Here is a 20,526-nt window from a genome sequence, read left to right on the forward strand (position 1 = left end):
GTCTATGTATGTCCTTAAACCTAAGCCGAGTCTCTTGCAGACAACATATAGTTTGGTCTTGTTTTTTTTAGCCATTCAGCCATTCCGTGTCTTTTGACTGCTGAGCTTAATACATTTACTTTTTGGTTTTCTTTTGATTCACCAGAAAGTATACCTAAGAGAAGGGGAGAATATATTCATCCCACCAAAAGAGTTGGGAATAGAATCTGAAGCAGATATGGAAAACTTGGAATTTCTCTGAAGTTTACTGTTTTACCTTAAAAATTCATAGGAACTTTTTATTTTATATTATAAAAAATATGTGCTTTTATTTTATTTTATAAAAAATATGTGCTTGTGTTAATGCTATATGTTTCTTAACTTTGAATGCTACAGAAAGAAATATGAATTTAATGTGTGGCTCTCACAACCTCTAGATACACTAATTTAAAAATAAATTTCACTTTAGTCTTTATCATCATAAGCACCATGAATTAATCTTTTAAAACTTTTCATGATTTTTATGGGATTTTTGCAGTATTTATTGGCATATTGTTGCACTTTGCACATAAATCTAAGTATCAAACAAAATAATATTTTCTGCTACCATTTCTTCTCATTTAGTCTATTTTGATGTATTATATATCTGTAATAAGATAATTAAAATGCTACACAAATGTGTCAAGTAGAAAGTAGAAGCTGATCACATCTCAATCTGTCTTCCAGGAGGTAACACTGATATATAGCCTTATGATTCAAATTATGTTTTAAATGTATTAAAGAAGCTTGCTGCTTAAAGGAACCTGATGATGAATTCTTTTGTAAATTGCATAATTAAAAGCCTTATCATTAAAAGCCTGCTAAATGTCTTTGTTCAAATATAGGCAATCTATAATTTATATTTTAATATTACTATGGTAAATCTGAGAGAGAGGTTAATTTTGTCAGAGTTTTGGAATTCAAACGCATTCCTCTAGAGTCTTTGTCAAGCAACTTTATCGGATTGTGTTTATAAAATTCATAAATGGTTGGCTCAGATTTGTGGAATATTCTCTTAGCTTATTATTAGTTCATAGGAATTGGGAGCACAACACAAGATAAGAAACCGACTCAGAAATGTTGTATTTAAGTAGTTTAATTTTGATATACACAATGAATTAAATCTTAATACTAAATAAAGGGATACATCTAAATTATTCCAACACAAAGTAACACAGTAATTTTTATGTTATTAAGTTGTTACCCAAACTATTTTTGGCAGTATAATGAAGTGACCCACCATGTCCACAATCATATGTAGTTTTGTTGCACTTTCTCATTTATGTATGTTTACCTCTGGAACTGAGATAAAAGGGTTTAAGTATGTAAGGCATCATAACATAGGTACTTGGAAAAAGATTATTCTGTTTGGAATTTCAGCTCCACCACAAATGGCCACTCTTACATATCCATTTTGTCATCAGCAAAATAGAAATAATAACACTATACTGACACCTCTTAGAGTTGTTGCGAAGATTTAAAGAAATTAGCACTGAACACATTGCCTGAGATACATTATGGGCTCAAAAATGAAACTTAATTTTAGTTGGTTATCTGGATCTAGATTTAGATACAAAAATCTAGTCAATAGTTAGAAATGGATAGATCCCTCTTAAAAACTGAAATGTGACAGCCCCAAAACAAGCAATTGGTTAGGCATAAGAAACAAATGACTCGTAGTTAGGAAAAAATACATTATTAAGTCAACTGAAGAAAATAGTAAAATTTTCACAATAGCCTGAAAAGATAATCGATATTTTCATTGTTATATTAGATTATTTTGAAAGAATAAGCTGGTAAAATATACCAACAAAATATATTTCAAATATCTTGAAGTTATTGAGGTAGAATTCTAGGTGAAGAGAAACCTTTGAAAAAATGATCTAAACAGGAATGTAAACATAGTAATTGCCATATCTGAGAGGGCATTGAGTTAGTAAGGGGATAGATAAGTAAACCCCACTTTATTATTACCACATGTCTATAAACACATGATTTCCTTAACATGTTTCTTCTTTAACTACTAAGGAGATTTAAACATAATGTTATAGACTTTAGGTCTCTTAATAAATTCATATATGGAAAGGATTTCTCTGATTTTAAATTTGTTTTAAATGTACAACCTAATGGTAATGCATATCTTTTGGTAGGTACGATAGTCTCATGTGTCAACTTGGTTCAGCTATGGCAGCAGGTTATTTAGTCAAATACTAATTAAGGTATTCCTGTGAAGGTATTTTGTTTTTGTTTGTTTAAGATTTTATTTATTTGAGAGAGGGCACAAGCAGGGTGCAGGGCAGATGGATAAGCAGACTCCCCGCTGAGTAGGGAGCCTGATGCCAGGCTCGATCCTGCGACTCTGGGATCATGGCCTGAGCTGAAGGCAGACACTTAATTGACTGAGTCACCCAGGTGCCTCTTGTGAAGGTATTTTGAAGATATAGTTAATATCTACAAGTGGATGACTTTAAATAAATGGGATTATCCTCAAAAATTTGGGTGGGCCTCATTCCAATCAGTTGAAGGCCTTTACCAATTGGTTTCCAAAGAAAAAGGAATTCTGACTTAAGACTGCAAGGATATAATATCCTGCCTGAGTTTCCATCCTATCAGATTGCCCTAAAAATTTATGATTTGCCAGTGCCTGCCACTGCATGAGCCAATTCTTTAAAATAAATTTATCTATACATCTATATTTATCTATCATTAGTTATGTTTCTCCTGAGGACCCTGATTGATACAGTAGGTATCAATCACAATCACATTTTCTACAGGCCACTAAAATTGACTAAGCATTACCATTAATAGTTTCTTTAGTTTCTATTATAAACTTATTTTATTATATTTGTGAGAGAGAGAGAAAGAGAGAGAGAGAAGGAGAGAGAGAGAGAAAGCATGCAAGTGGGATGCAGAAACAGAGAACGAAAATTGTAAGCAGGCCTCATGTTGTCATGGGGTTCGATCTAAAGACCCTGAGATCATTTATCATTTTTCTTGTATCTTTTTATAAAAGACATCAGTGGGTAGTGGGAGAGGAGGTGGGCGGGTGGATGGGGTGACTGGGTGATGGGCACTGAGGGGGGGCACTTGACGAGATGAGCACTGGGTGTTATATCTTGGCAAATCAAACTCCAATAAAAAAATATACAAAAAAAAGACATCAGTACTCTCTACGGTAGTGTGTGAAAGAGAATGAGAGTCAACTATAATTTATTTTGTGATAATATTATTTTTTAATACTGCTTTGACAACCACCAAAAAAACTAGGAAATAGAGTACAGATAATGCTAATCATATAGGCTAATATAATTAGCTAGGATATGTTTTTCAAATTACAGGTAATGACCCATTAGTGGATTCTAAAATCAATTTTGTGGGTCAAGACACAAAAGAATAACACAAAAGAACAGGACATCATAGACATAAAGAGGAAATATAAGAAAAGGATAGGTATTATTTCATAAATAATCCTTTTTTTTTTTTTTTAAGTTGTGTGTTTTCTGGGTTGGGACATGAAATTCATAAGTTAAAACAGACCGTGGATGAAAATGTTTCAAAAGCCTAAGTTAAAGGGTCACACTCAGAATGGTCATCAATGTATCACTGTCAACCTGAGTTGGACTTCCACAGGAGTGTTCTACTGGGGTCAGCCCTGGGTACAGGGGTATTTTAGTATCTTGTCTATGTCCCAGATAATGGAAAGTAGAACACATTTAAGTTACTCATGATGTCCAGTACAGAGATGATACAGTACCAGAACCTTTAAAAAGAGAATTGAGATTTCTTATCACTTTACGCAGTGATCAACTTATCCCAATGCAACATATTTTCATGTTCTGACTATATACTGGGAAGGATACAAAAGCTACACATTTTTTAATTTTCTAAAAATAAGGCAATGCTTCATAGGATCTGCAACTGGGTCAAACATTTTAAGGATTTTGAAAGTGGTGTCTAATTTACTTATTTATACACTCACGAAAAAAATAAGTAAATGTGTATAGATTTTTACATTTAGAAACTTTTTCCAGAACATGTAATTGGAATCATAAGCAATTATATTCTGATCTCAATACTATGTACTATATACAGGTAGCGCTCTGGGAATTTTTAAAATTAGCTATTATATTAATCTCAGAGAGGTTAAAATAATGTGTCCTATATATTACTCAAAGGCTTTAGTTGTCTTCATGTTCTCTTATTACTTCTATGTTACTATGGAATGTGATTTTAGACTGAATGATTTACATTGTTGAGATCATAATTGATTATGTTATTGTTCTCGTGGCTGTCTTTTCAAAGACTAAAACACTTTTCTTGATTGAACAAATACAGGTCCTGATTGAGACTTTGATGTAAAGTTCTTAGCAATGTATTATGATAGCTCAATGGAGACTCTTTCCATTGTATCTTTTTCCTCACTTTCTTTGAGGTATGTTAGAAGAAAACATCTTTCATTTGTGGAATCATGGTAACTAATATTATAATTTCACTGCAGTCTAGTATACTAGAATAAATTTCTTGTCTACTTCCACTTACCTTGCTACATGATTAATTACAGGAGCAAAGTTCGTTGGCCCATACAGTTGTACAGATTTCAGACTCCTATAATAAGCCTCCATGACCCCCTCAATGCCATCACAGTAGGGGTTTTGAGGGTTCCCATTCTGTGGAATTTATAGGCAAAAAGGAGTAGAAATTAGTAGTGTCTGTACAGATCAATTGGAAAAGAAGAAAGATAGGTTGACACTCAAAGATATTTTAGAATAACAATCATTTATATAAGAGCAAAAATAACACATTAAGTAGTCAACAATAGTTTACAATATTATTGAATAAATTGTGATATGATGAATCTAATATATAAGCATTAAAACTGATACTCTTCAAAAGAACCATAGGATATTCTAAATAATCTTGAGAAGCTGAATATCGTAACATTCTATAATTAATGTCTTCATTATATACATGTCTGTGTATTTGTAGAGATGAATATATAAAAATCCTGAGAAGTAAATAAAATATTAACAGTGGATAACTCGGGGTGATTACATATAATTGGTTACTTTTATTTCATTCTTTAAACTATTCAATATTTCCCAAGTTTTCTGCAGTGACATCTATTAAAATCAAGAAAAAAAATCGCTATCCATTCAGTTTAACCTTATAGAAAGAAAAATACAAAATATCTGCCACATGTGCATTTTTAGGTCACAATTGATAACCTCAAGGAGAGAAGGGTTCTTGGGGAATGTAATTTGGTGTGGAAAATATCAAGAAAAGTTAAAAGGAAAAGAATCAAAGAAACATTCATGTTGTTCAAGGGAAACAGAGCTTGTCACCACGTTCTCATTCTGAAAATGGCACCTAGAAGGCACTTCATACCTAGAGACCTAGACTAGCTTTTTCATACCTTAAATGCTTTGCTATTATTAGGTTTAATTCTCCTAGTCTAGATTTTGCAAATAACATAAATAAGGCAAATAACACAAATATTAGTTATCTATTGCTCTTGTAGCAGATTATCCCAAAAGTTAGTGGATTAAAACAAGGACTATTATTGCAAACATTTTTTGGGTGTCAGCAGCAGCTTAGCAGGTGGTTCTCACTTAGCATTTCTCATGGGTTGGCAATCAATATGTCAACCTGTGCATCTCCGAGCTTGACCAGAGCTGCAGGATCTGCTTCCAGGAAGGCTCACTTATATGGCTGCTGGCAGGAGGTCAACATGGTCTCTCTATAGGGCTGCTTAGTGTTCTTACAACATAGCAGCTAACTTCCTTAGAATGATTAATCCAAGAAAAACAGCAAAAAGGAAGCCCCAAAACCTTTTATAAGCTAGTCTCAAAAGATGCATACCAATACTTCTACTTCAATCTATTTGCTAGAAATGTATCACTACTAAGTATAGCCCATGCTCAAGGGAAAGGGAATTAGACTCCATCTCTGAAAGTAAGTAAAAAAAAAAAAAAAAAAAGATATATTTAAAACACTAGAGGCAATATTTACATTTAAACATAGCTAACAATAATTTCAGCATACATATTTTTATCTGAACAATCACAAGTGACTGTAGTTGGTAACTAAAATTTGTTGAATTCTATACACCAAGCTTAACATTAAAATATTTACATATTTAGGTAGTTTTTTTTATAGCAACCCTAAAAAGAGTAGATAAAATATTGTCATTTTCCTCACTTTATAAATGAAAAAAACTAAGGCACAGAGAGTTTAGTATGCCCCCAAATTACACAAAACAAATGAGAGGGCCAGTATTTGAACCTACACAGTTTACTTTCAGAGACCAATCACTTAAACACCACCATGCCACCATGTTTTAAAATACTAAGCATTTTGAAAGACAGGAGATCTTAGGAAACTAGGACAGATGTTATCAACTACCTCAGTTTTGTCATTTGGGAGAGAGGGATATATACCAACTTTTTCCTTTTAATTTTGTATTTTCTTCATAATTTTTAATTAATTGACCATCATGTAAATTTTGAAAAACATAAAAATAATAAAAGACCTCTTATAATTTATAATAATAAAGACCTCTTTATAGTTTTATATTATAAAATTGGTTACATAAATTGATGAAATTATAAGTTTAATATTTTGTGCAAAGTAGTTAATGATTGCTTTTGATATTAATCTGAGCTGACCTAACTAACCTTCCTTTAAATAAAATTTTACAGTATTCTTTTCCCTTGATAAGATATGAAGCTAATTAAAATTAAAACTCATTATTGATATTGAACATATAAAAATGCATTCTATATCTGCCTTAGAGAAAGAAATATAAACCAGGATGGTTCTGAGCTACTTTCTCATCATCATTTTAACATTTTAATTAAGGGTTTATATTTCTAGAAAATAATACATTTTCTCTCTTCCTGTGGAACTGAAATTACAACCAAGTCACCATCTTTCTCACCATTTCATTTCTCTGTTGAAAGATAATCATTGGATGTCCTATTCATCATTATGGAATATTTAAAGCACTGATTTCTGCATTAATCCTAATTCTGTAATAAATTGCTCTAAGAATTCCTCATATGCTTTGGATGACAAGAATACTTAGGACACAAAATTATACATTCTTTTTTATATATACTTTGTATTATATCAGGATTATTTAAAATAATTTACAGCTATTAAAACGACATTTTCCTCTTAATGACAAAGTTGTAATGAGTTATAAAAAGACTTTTAAAACCTGTTTAAAAACTCATTTCACAAAATAATTATGTGTGTTAGTTACTAATTACTAACAAGCAATTAGATTTTACTTGTTAAAACAAATTAAAATAAGCATATGTGTAGATCTAGCACAAAAGAAAAGCACAGGATATTTTTGAATATAAGTGCATTCAATTTTGTTGTTTATTAATGAAGAGTGCAGTGGATGCCCTATTTTATATTTCCATTTTAATTAACTACCTTTCCCATTTATAAAATAATGAATGTTAATTTGTAGAATGAGTAGAACATAAAGAACAGAATTCAAAATGAGCACTAATCCCACCACGCGGACTTAAGTGGGGAGGGATGTCCGGCTCTCATCCGTTTTTCCCTCCATTTGGCTCCCTGAAGCATTGTATTGAGGATTTAGATTCAGTTCCAAGACAGAAGGCCATGTAGTCTCTTGCTGCCTAGAGCCTAGAACATTTTTCAGCAAGGCTAACAAGCTGACAAATGCTGAAGAAAAGCTCTAAGGAGTTGTTGCTTTACTCTTTGAAATGTATCCATTGCTGCCCAGCGATTGCTTATGTGGGGAAGATCGACAAGAAGTCTCCTTTTTATTCAATAAACATCTGTTGAGCTTCAATTTTATGCATACAGTGTTAAGACCCTAGGCTGTTAAATTGTTAGCATCTAGATGGAAGAAAAGACAGACATATAAATATTAAATTGTGCAGATTTCTATAAATGTCAAAATAAGGGAAAAGTAGGCCAGCACTTTTATAGCTCTAGTGAGAAATCACTTGGACAGATGTAAGCATTTCAAGATTGATCATTGCAGGAGCCTTTCTTTAAAGGGTCACTGGCCATATGACCATTACAAATACTTCCTCTAAAGGTCTACACTATTATATTTTGTTGTAACAACTTAAGGAGTCATCAGAATCATAACAGGAGGAGAGTAATGATTCCCTTTTACAACCTTTGTGCTAACACGGTGGTACTAGGACATTCTTCCTTTCCTTTCCTATTCCCTGTTCTTTTTCCACTATGGAATATATGCATATTCTTATTCATATTTATATGAAGACTGGGGTTTATCTGAGACCTTTTGATTAACAGCAAAGAAAACATTAAAAATTACATTTTTCTGCTAGCCATAAACTCATCCACTAGGGATTATTTAATTTTTAGAAGGCCTTCCTTGATATCTGAAAGATTATTTGAACTTGGTATGATAAAATTTATGAAAATGAATCATAAATTACCATGAAAATATGAGGGCTTAGGATTACAGACTATACTAATTGCCAGATTGACATGGGACTGGTTTTCCTATTTGCCATTTCAGCACCTATAGATATATATTGCAGTTATTTAGGATGAGGTTAACAGAACACTGTACCAAAAAGTCAAATCAAATACTAATACTGAAGGCCTACTTAATTCTGCCTTTATTTACCCAAGAAAATAAAAGTGGTTTGAAAAAAATTAATTGATCAGTGATGTTAAAGTTCACTCATTAGCATCATCATGGTTGTCTCCATCTTCAATTTGGGAGACTATTCTTCATAACCTAAAAGAGGTATGATCTCTATCCTTTAAGTATTTGAACTGGGTTCAAAGAACTTTTTAAGATGCAAATAATAAAAAAAAGTCCTTCCTTAACAATAGCATTATTTGCATAGGTTTTGTTATAAGGAATGAATTTAGAGGTAGGAAATGCAGAAAAAGAGAGGATTAGAAAGATAAAAGGAAAAAAAATCATAAGCAAGGGTGAGAAGTATATGGCAGGAAAAATTAATAAACCTCATTTAGTTTAACATAATTATTCATTTTCTTAAGCTTTAAAATAGCTCATGACCTTTTTCCTGAGGCACTTAAGGCTTAGCGTCACACGAGTGATTTTCATGGTTTTATAAGTTTCTGGGAGATTTTAATTCTCTAAGACACAACAAAATCCCAATAGTCATTTATATATGATGCTGGGAATGTGGCATGCGGGCTAATTCATGGAAGAAAGAATTAAAGCCTCCAGCAACCTTTTCGGCAATTGCGTGGGCAATGGAACAGAAAAGCAAGAAAAGATATAGAAATAAAAACGTGAAAATACTGCTTTAAAAGATAATTAAGGAAGTTTAAATTTAATCATATAAAAGCTCTGGATGTATGTGTGTGTGTATATCATGATCAATATCCTACTATGGTGTTAATAAAGCACATATCCCAGAGGTAGGATTGATTGTAGGTACTGTTATAAAATGTGCTTTAGTAGCAGTTAAAGAGCATGTATTCTAAAACAAGATGGATCTGGGTTCAAGTTCTGTCCTCTGGAACCTGGTTAATTCCTGTTACTCTGAGCTGAATTATACAACACTTGGGCACTATTTCACTATATTATTCATTCGATAGGAGTAGCACTTGCAAGAGTAGTACTATGTGATAGTCATGATATACCTATCACATAGAAATCTTATGAAAATTATGTAAGAAAATTATTGTAAAGCATTTGGCTTGATATTTAGTAATTACTCAATAAATAGTAGTTTATTATTTTTGTCTACTTTGCTTGAGAACTTAAAAAAAATCTCTATGATTATGCATTGCTTTTGTAACAAGAATAAAAACAAAACAAAAACAATGGGGATGGAAGAGGTTACTTCTGAAATGTATAGAGGGTAGGAAGGCACTTCTATAGGAAAAGCTAAAACTTTTCAAAATGATAGCCAACCATTCCTATATTGATTTTCTCATTATTTTATCACAAAGTGCAGTGAGAGTAAGGCTGATTGGATCTATAAGCATTATCTGTGTGCAGTTTATTTTGAAGGTAGAGTGCAGTACATTGCTTCTCTAAAAATCACACAATATGGGCTAGATCTATGTAGAGTAAATATTAACTAGATAAATATTTATTCCAGTCATATCTACTCCATTATATTGAAATCATAATTAGCTATAGCTGTAATCATTGCTTCACATTAAAAAAAATTTTAAAGATTTTTTATTTATTTATTAGAGACAGAGAGAGAAAGAGAGAGAAAGAGAGAGAGAGAGAAACACAGGCAGAGGGAGAAGCAGGCTCCATGCAGGGAGCCCGACACGGGACTTGATCCCGGGTCTCCAGGGTCAGGCCCAAAGGCTGCGCTAAACCTCTGAGCCACCAGGGCTGCCCCACATTTAAAAATTTAATTCTAGCCATAACTATTCCTTTAAATTTGAAAAGAAATGCCATTTTATTAGATGGTAGATTAAGATAGCCACATATTCTTTGAGATAGCCTCCCACTGAGAGATGATGGTTGTTTGAAAACTGGACTGGCTTTAGTGACTTGCTTGGCCACATCTAAAAGGAGATACATTTTAGATATACTTTTTACTAATATTTTTAACTGTCTTTTTTCCCATAACACCTCACTCCTAAATTAATCATTTAGCAAAATTAAGCTGAGTTTACAGTCACAAAAGATTGCTACGTGATTGACTAAAGCGTAAGTGGTGAATCAATATTAAAAGATCCAACATATTATTTTCTTCAAAAGATCAAATCCTTGTGACGTATTCTTACCAAAGCAAATTCATGAGATATCCTTCCATCCGGAGGCAGTTTTGCACCAAAACCTAGAGCTGGGAACATTTTATCACTGTCATAATCTTGAACGATTTCTCCCACTGCTTTCAGTGCCATTCCATAGGCATTCAGTTGGTAAGGATTCATGTAATGGAGAGATGTGGGCTGGGCGGGGTTGCCTGATGACAGAAAAAATATTTCAATCATGACTGATCAGGCCAAAGATGTCATTTTTTTGGACATTTTTCTTGATGCCTATTTTGAAATGAAATACTTAAAATTATGTTTTCTGCCTACAACCATACTGTGTCAAATAATTTCTTTTTGGACGGATATTAACATAAAAATATTCATTACATTATATCAGACATGTGGAAGGTTTTCCAAAGATATGCCAAAGCATATGCAGATTTTTTTCAGAAATTATTCCTCATTGTCAATGCTACAGGCTACTCTTGAATCTCAGTTGCAGAAGAAGTATTAAAGTACTTTTGTTAAACTGATTTTATAGTCATCTTTATTTTTAAAAAAAAAATCATGTACCTTTAGCTGAACCCTCATGCCTATAATTAGAGGACCATGAAGCCTTCTAAAGTTCTATTACAAACATAAATTGAATATTTGAAAAATATCTCAATTTAATCACTTTAAAGAGGAAAGCATAGGGATTTTAAAATTCAAGCCAATTAAATATCTCTCTCTGAAAAATGATTTGGAGTTTCTAACTAGACATTAAATGAGGAGCCAGAAGGCTCAAAGTCCAGTCTTGCAATTTTCAAGACAATACCTATAAAATGTCTGCAATAAATCCTACCCCAGTGTTTACTGGAAGGACAAAAGGAGATTATGTGTGTGAAAGTGATTAAAAATAATAAAGCACCATAGAAATAGAAGGTTTAACTGCTACTGTTATTACTGTCTGGGTCAGCCACAAGGTTCTGAAATTTCAATATACTAATGTAGGATGTTGCATTTCAATAAGAGATGAATTTGAAAGAGAAAGTAATATAAGTTCTACCACTCAAACATATTGAGATTCACATTGAGTTGCCCTAATTACCAGCACAAAGGCTGCTTGAAAGTCCATTTAGTCTCTTAAGTGAAAATAGAAAGTTAAATGAGACTTGTAATAGCACATAAAGCTCAATTCTACATTAAAACATTGCCTGAAGGAGGAAAGCCTTAGGGCACAGTCCTTTTCTGATAAAAAAATAATAATAATAAGCGCTTGAGATCCAGAGAGAAACAAAATTAAGGAGTGATCTCCCCTTGGTTGATAATACATATAATTATACACAGAACATTTCTGGTCTAAAAATAATACATTGCATAAATACATTTATATTTCCAAAGGGTTACTGGCATTCAAGGGCTGGTTCTACATGACGAAATTTCTGAAAAAGGATCTCCTGACAAAGTGGCCTTAACATTCATTCCCTTCAATTTGACTAAACTTTGGAAAGGATTCTTCATAACTATAGGTTCCTGACCGTCCTTTTCTTAGAGCATTTGCTTTAGAAAACTTGCAATTGTAAATTCTGGCTCTATACCTTTGAGATATAAATCTTCTACAACCCAGGACTATCTTTCTCCAGGACCTGGAGCCATCCCGTTGAAATGTAATCATGTAGAAAGATAGTACTCCTACCCCCAGTCTCTTTGTAAAGGTGAGAGCCTAACTTTAATAAATTCTAATTAGCAAACAGACTGATGTCTCTTCTAATGTCCCTCATTACTTTTCCACTAGATCAAGGCAACACTTCAAACCCCTCCCACCTTTTGTTTTGGAGGCATGGAGTTCAAATTTTCCCTTACATCCCAGTAACCTTGACCTCTATGGCAACAGTCCTAAATAAAGTCTTCCTCATCTGTTTAAATTATCTGGTGCAATTTTTCAAAGACACCTTCTTCTGTAGTCAGAATTTTGTACTTGATCAAAAGCCACTGGAGCCACAGTGGAGTAATATCATTACTGAGTGGTCATTTAACATAACTCTCAAATATAATAAGAATTGTTACCCAATGGCTGATGGCAACTACTAGGTCTATTTTATTAAGATAACTGTAACTTAAAATTAAAATACAAATATCACTCATACTCCAGCATGTCTAAACATCTTCGCCTATCCTGAATAGCAGGGCTGGATCCCACCCATGCAAAGATCTGCCTGTCTCTTTCCAGCATCTTCATCAGACTATCTCTTCTTTGTATTACTAAAGATATGTTCTTTCCTATTTTTACCTCTCAAGTTGCCACCCTGTCCTAGAAGTCACTTGACTCCACTCCAGCTTATGTTTTATTTGCACCAGACAGCCTTCCTTGCTTATTCCAACCCTTATTGTCTTTCCTCTTCTACCTCTAGGACTCTTGTGTTCGGCACCACAAAATTTGGCAATTAAACATTTCCTACATTGACTGCCCATTCCTTGAATCTGGGCCCATGTTTGTGCCACCTCTGTATCTGCATCAATGCATATGAAGAATGAGCTTGTGGTAAGTTGATAACACTGGGATCCAACTAATATCCATGATAATTATAATAGCATGGAATCTAACATGCATTGAATATCTTACTTCATATTTTTTTAACCTTTCAACAAGTCTATGACATAGGTACTTTTTTATTATATCCATTTTTCAGGTTAAATAACTTGCCCCGAATCACACAGTAAAAGTTGATAAAATAGAATGTTAATCTAGGCAGTCAGATTCCATAGTCCTTATTCATAGCTAGTACTTTATACTTAAGGATTTTGTAATATTTTAAACACTGGATACTATCAAACAAACATATCTGATTTTGTTTTAGAGGTACATTGTGCCTTTAAAAAAAATCACACTTGACTACACTCTTTTTAAAAAATGCTTTATTGAGGTATAATTCACATAACTTACAATTCAACCATTTAAAATGTACAATTCAGTGATTTTTAATATATTGACAGATAAGTACAACGGTCACCCCAATTGACAACATTTTTATCACCTCAAAAAGAAAACTTGTGCCTATTCACTATCACTCCCTTATCACTCAATCCAGCTGAGCTCTAAGAAATGATGAATCTTTGTCTCTACTAATTTGCTTCTTCTGGAAATTACATATACATGGATTCACATAATATGTGGCCTTCTGTGACTAGCCTCTCTCACTTAGCATAACGATTTCAAGGTTCATTTAGGTCATAGCACATATCAGTACTTCATATTTGCTGAATAGTATTCTCCTGTATGAATATATCACATTTAAAAATCCATTTATTGATGAATATTTGGACTGTTTCCACATAATGGCTATTACACTGCTATAGTCTTTTCTGTATAAGTTTTTGCATAGACATATGTTTCCATCTTTCTTGTTTATACATCTAGGGGTGGAATTGCTGGGCCCTATGGTTACTCTATGTTTAACAACTTGAAGAACTGCCAATGTATTCTCTCAGATGACTATACCATTTTACATTCTCACATTCAGTGCATGAGCCTTCCAATTTCTCCACATCCTCACCAACACATGTTATCTTTGGATTATAGCCATTCTAGTGGGTGTGACATAGTATTGTTATGGTTTCAATTTGCATTTCCTGATGTCTAAGTTTGCCAAATATCTTTTCCTTTGCTTATTGAGTGATCATTTGTACATCTTCTGTGGAAAAATGTCTATTCAGATCCTTTACCCATTTTTAAAATGAGGTTATTGGTCTTTATATTGAATTATTAGAGTTTATACATTCTAGGATACAAGTTCTCTATGAGATATATGATTTGCTAATATTTTCTCATATTCTGAGGTTTGTCTTTTCACTTAGTTAACAGTGTTCTGTGAAGCATAAAAATGTTTTGACTGATAGTTAATTAATTAATTAATTAATTTTTGCTTATGTTCTAGTGTCATATTTAACAATCAATGCCAAATTCAAGGTCATGAGTTGTATCCCTATGTTTCCATCTAATAGTTTATAATTTTAGTCCTCATATAGGTCTTTGATCTATTTTGCATGAATTTTGTTTTTGATATGTGGAAAAGGTCCAATTTCAGTCATTTGTAGGTGGCTATCCTGTCATCCCAGCATTATTTGCTGAAAAAGCTATTATTTCCCTACTGAATTGTCTTGGTACCCTTCGTAAATCAGTTAACTTTAGTCTCTGGAATCTCTATTCTAGTTCATGGATCTATACATCTATCTTTACACCAGCACTATACTTTCGTGGTTACTGTTGCTTTGTAGTAAGTTTCCAAAATGGGAAATATGAATATTCTCACTTTGTTCTCTGTTTTCAAGTCTGCTTTGGCTCTTCTGGGTCCCTTAAAATTCCATATGAGTTCCTGGGTCATCATTTATGCAAAAGAGGTCTTTCAGGTTTTGAATGAGATTGCATTGATCCTGTTCACTGCTTTGAAAAATGTTCTTCTCTCAACAGCTGAATTTTCTAATCCATGAAAATGGCATATTTTTCCACTTACTTAGGACTTTCATTTCTTTCAAGATTTTTTTCAGAATATAGTTTTTGAGTGTGAATTTTGTACTTACTTTGTTAAGCTTATTCCTATGTATTATATTCCTCTTGATACTACTGTAAATGGAATTTTCTTAACTTCACTTTCAGATTGTTAACTAGAACTATATAGAAAAAGACCTGATTTTTATATATTGATATTTTATCCTTCAATCTTGCTATGCTTATTTATTAGTTTTAATAGATTTTTAGTGAATTCATTTGGATTTTTTACATATAAGATTATGTTATCTGCAAATAGAAATCATTTTAACTCTTCCTTTCCAATCTGGATATTTTTTCTTTTTCTTGACTAATTGCTATAATGACAACTGCCAGTACAACGTTGAATAGAAGCAGCAAAAGCAGACATCCTTGCCCTAGTTCTCATTTTAGGGGGAATGCATTAAGCTATTTTAGGTATGAGTTTTTCATATTTTCCCTTCATAAGGTTAATAAGTCAACTTCTATTCCTAGTTTGCTAAGTGTTTTTATTCTGAAAATGTGTTAGACATTGCCAAATGCTTTTTTCTGCATCAATTGACAGGACAACATGATTTCTACATTTGCTTCTATTGACATGGTAAGTTATTTGATTTTTTAATATTAAGCCAACCTTGCATTCCTGAGATAAATATTACTTCCTCAGGGTTTATAATTTTCTTCCTATTCCTGTTCTTATGATACATAATAATTTACATCAAATGATTGTTCTGTTTCAAAGTTACTTCAAAATAAAATTTTAAAAGTTGACTATCTTTCCTTTTTTGAAATGTTTGATAAACAAATTATGAATATCTGTACATGTATGAAATTAATTTCCCTGAATTAAATATAAATGTGCTAAAATGAGTAATTCTTAAAAATAGTCAAGGAAAGATGAATTGAGTTGCATAAAGTACATGTATTTGAATTACATTTACATATATTAATACATATAAAAATACTAGAAAATGAAGATAATTCACACACTTCAGTATTAAGGTTATGTATGAAGATGAAGGGAGGGTAGAAGAAATAGGCTGAAGTATACAATGGGCTTAACTAGGTTTCAAATTTTCTTTTTAAAAATATGTGAAACAAAAATTAAAAATTTAATATTTAATAAATTTGAATGGGACTATTAGGCATTTTTAAAATTTCTTCTAGTCATTTGTATACCTATTTCATAATAGTAAAGAGGAAGGGAAACTGACCTGAATTTTACATGACACACTTCAGAAGTATGTAAATATAGGAATAAAATATCTAACCTCATGAAAAGAAATATTTATTTCTCAATTAATTGCTGAAATTTTTTACCAGTGATAGTTATAATACTCACCATTTGATGCTGTAAAATCAATAGCCACTGTGAAATTGATTTGCGTTCTAGAATATAAGTAAATAAGAATCATTAATAATTAATCTCATAGAAAAATGTTTGTTTTCTATTTGTGTTATCAAATTTTTTAACATCATTTAGTTTCCTATATGTTACTAATCCTATGTTTAGGAATAATATATGTATGATAGCAGGGAAATTACAGTACCCACTGGATAGCATCAGGATAGGCAGTTTTAAAAGGTAAAAACTGAGCAAAATACTTTTATAACCATACAACTCTAAAATAAGAAATAAAGTGTCAGGAATAAAAATAGCTCCTTTTGGTAACAATAACTAAGTGAGGGGTTCATTATAAAGAAGTCAAACTGCAAATAATGATTTGCCAGTCTCCAACACCAGCATTTACTATCAATTTGCTTTTAAAACCATTCTGTAGTCATTGTTGAATCATTATACCCTTAAAAATGTGACACAGCAAAAATCATCTCTAATAATATCTTTCTTAAAGTAATTCTTTTCACAACCCTGAACACACAGGATTTTCTTCTGCATTCTTCTGAAATGAAGTATTTCAGATAAAGGTCTACCCCTCAGTACTTACAGTATTCCTGGATTTGTGAATTTATAGACATAGATAAATATTTATATAGATAATGTTGATTATATATAATATAAACTTTCATTTATATTAATGGAATAGGTTAGTTCCTGCTTTTTTTTTTCTGATAAAAACCAAAGAGGTGGCATTTATATAAAAAAAACTCACTTTTGTATACACCTAAATACTCTTTGCATATGTAACTCCACCTCTTACCAATGAAGGCAAAAAAAAACCACAAATAAGCAACAATGGTAGGATTACTGGGATCATCTACAATCATATATAATTTAAAAATTAATTTTAAAAGTAAATCATTTGAAAACATGGTACTATAAATCATCTTATTTTTAGAAACAAATTACTTTGGGCATATTGCACAACTTATTTAACACTTCGAAGTTTGGAACTGCTATTTAAACTGTCACTAATGATGATGATGATGATGATAATGGGTACTACAGTATAGGATCCCTTGTAGTTCTCTTAGTATAAATTATAGTGACATTTCCTTGTTTTTCTAAAAATTCAGCTTCAAAATCCCTAATACTATTCAGGTATTGAAATAAATTCACACATTTTTTCCCTAAGGAATGAACAACCTTTTGTGCTTTACATTTAATAAAAACTAATATAGAGTCTCTTTATAGTTATAGTTAATTTTTTTCTCAGTAGAAATTAGGTTTATAGGCTAAGAATATAGGCTAATTTGGAGCATAACACTAACAAGTATGAACCAAAAGGAGTAAAAAATTTTAGAAAATGAATATAGTGAGACTTTTGGGAGGACACTTTGAGATAATGAATCCCTTTGAGGAATTGAAAAGAAGAGCCACCATCAGTATATTGCTTCGTAATTCTGCTGCCAGGGAAAGAAGTGATTGTAATAAAGGGTATTACAGGTATATCAGAAAGGGTAAAGCTTTTAAGTCTGAAAGAACAGGGTTTGAATTCCAGCAAACCAGTTGCTGACGTTAGCCAAGTTTCAAAATTCTCAGAGGTAAGTGCCCGGCACATAATAATAGCAAGACCTGACAGACAAATTAAATAAAATATTATATCTTTCTCTATATATTTATTTGTAATACACATTTTACAAATATTATATATCATAAGCATATAAAATGTTTTTACTTAGTGTATATCAATTAACTTTATAATAATTTTTTAAAAAATACTATTATTCTCCTTTTACATCTATGCTCACAAAGCTTAATAACTTTGACACCAGTGATAAATGCCAGTATTGAAATCTGAATTCACATCTACCCTCAAAAACCATATTCATAAACTCCATACTACTCTATTTCTATAATTAAATATTTATAAACTGCTTGACTATAATAACATAATAAAAGAGAGTGATTATTATGTTACAAACATAAAAATGATACTATACAAATATCCTTCATGGTAAGAATGCCAGGGTACATTCTTGTGGTTGGGCAAATTAGCCCTTCTATCAAGTATGTTGTTCAATATACAAATCACAAAATTATCAGTACAAATGCCTTTTCATGTGATTTTTTTTCCCAAATGATACCTCTTCAGAAATGAACAATAACTCTGAGCTTCAAGAACATATGTTTCCCCTAATTATAGAGGTCAGTTTAGGTGTTGAGTCTTTGGTTTAATCTCCCTTAGGCTGCAGCGATAGATACCTTGTCTTGATTAAATTGTCTCTTGGAATAGTGTCTGCACAATGCTTTGCCAATGTTGGAACCTCACTGTATTTGTTGGGTGAATGAATGCATTCATTTTATGATGGTTTCTACTATGTCTCCAGGATAGCCCAAGATGTGTAGCATAACTACCAACTTCTTAGAAGCATTAGTTGCAGAGAAAAAGTTTTGATAATCGGAGATACAATGGTCCTTTCAAAGCCAAAATTGTGCCTAGCAAAACTATAAGGAAAAGCATGGCTACCAATTAAAGATCTATATTGTACATAAGAATTTTAAAAAAGGAGATATTTATTATTAAACTGCTTTACTGAAACCTCTAGCTAACAAAATGTCTAGCTGGCTAAATAAACTAAATTACAAAACCAAGCAGATTAGGTATCCAAAAAAAGTCTTAAAAAAAAAAAAGAATGTTTAAAAAGGAAAGAAGGAAGGAAGAAAAGAAAGAAGAAAAAAGAGAGTGAGGGGAGCCTCTTATTACACTATTTGGGTTTTCCATTTAAAAAACTGTAATTCAACATTTTTTGAGCATCTTGATTGCCAAGCACTGTGTTAAGAAAATAGGAGCAAACCAAAAACAATGCTGATCTCCTAGAGCTTATGATTCCAGCTTTCTACCATTAAAAGCAATGGCAAAAATAGCACAGCAGTTATCATTGAATTCATAATCAATAGCATAACCTAAAACTCAACTGTGCGTTTACTGTGGATTTCAGCTTATTCTTTCCCACGGTTCCCAAGTTCCCATTCATATTATAATGTATACTTGCCATACCAGGAGTCACATGCTATGCTATTTTGAAAGTATTAATGAACAAAGGTTTTTCTGAGAAAGAAAGCGTGCACGTGTCCTCGCGGACAAGTGGAGGCAGGAGTGGATGGGGCAGAGCAGAATATTAAGCAGCCTCGATGCTCTGCACAGAGCCCCACATGGGGCTTAATCTCACAACCATGACCTGAGCAGAAGTCAAGAGTTGATGCTTCACCGACTGAGCCATCCTGGCACCCCACTAATAAAAGTTTTAAAGAAAGTTGCTAACAATACTATGACTTTAGGCTATGAGACAGATTTCTTGTAGACTTTGATAAATGATGTATCATAAAAGTAAACCAAACAAAACATCTTCATTGGTAATCCTGTTACCCTTTCTCATTCTTTAATATTGCATGAAGCCTAATGTTAGAGGGAAAAAATTAATCACGCATCAAAGTAAGAAATCTGAATTCACACAAGATGACTCCTGGCAAAATGTTCATAAAATGATCACATATAAATCCTTGAAATATTTTGCTCAGGAAGCGTTACTTTAGCTGTCATTTTGCATTTTAGAAGCCGACAAGAAGGAGCAGAATTTCAAGAAATCTAGACAGGAGTATTACATTCTAGAGCATAAAAAAGGCATGCCTGCCAAATTTCATGAGTTAGTAGTAACATCTCATGAGACTTTCCAATGCATATATCCTAGTATTGCTAAATGCATACTTGGAAAATGTCCCTATTTTTCTCTGCCACCTTTCCAAAAGCTGTAAATGACAAATCAGATGTCAAGATGGAAGATTTAACTAGCACAGCAAAGATCCATAAAAAACGAGTATCTATATGTATTTCAAAGAAAACCACACATATGCCAGCATGCACCTGCGCACATGC

General features: G+C 32.3%; 1 protein-coding gene across 3 annotated transcripts in view; it reads right to left on the reverse strand.

Moving 5' to 3' along the window:
• Positions 1 to 20,526, reverse strand: part of CPNE8 (copine 8) — a 321,061-nt gene that overhangs the window by 126,024 nt on the left and 174,511 nt on the right. For all 3 annotated transcript variants that reach the window (XM_038577249.1, XM_038577248.1, XM_038577250.1), the window contains 3 exons: positions 16,593 to 16,639; positions 10,771 to 10,952; positions 4,558 to 4,685 (listed from right to left, as the gene is read on the reverse strand). In XM_038577249.1, the coding sequence (XP_038433177.1) occupies positions 4,558 to 4,685; positions 10,771 to 10,952; positions 16,593 to 16,639 (357 nt within the window). The remainder of the gene's footprint in view (positions 1 to 4,557; positions 4,686 to 10,770; positions 10,953 to 16,592; positions 16,640 to 20,526) is intronic.

Source organism: Canis lupus, chromosome 27 (assembly GCF_011100685.1).
Source record: "Canis lupus familiaris isolate Mischka breed German Shepherd chromosome 27, alternate assembly UU_Cfam_GSD_1.0, whole genome shotgun sequence".
NCBI lineage: Eukaryota > Metazoa > Chordata > Mammalia > Carnivora > Canidae > Canis > Canis lupus.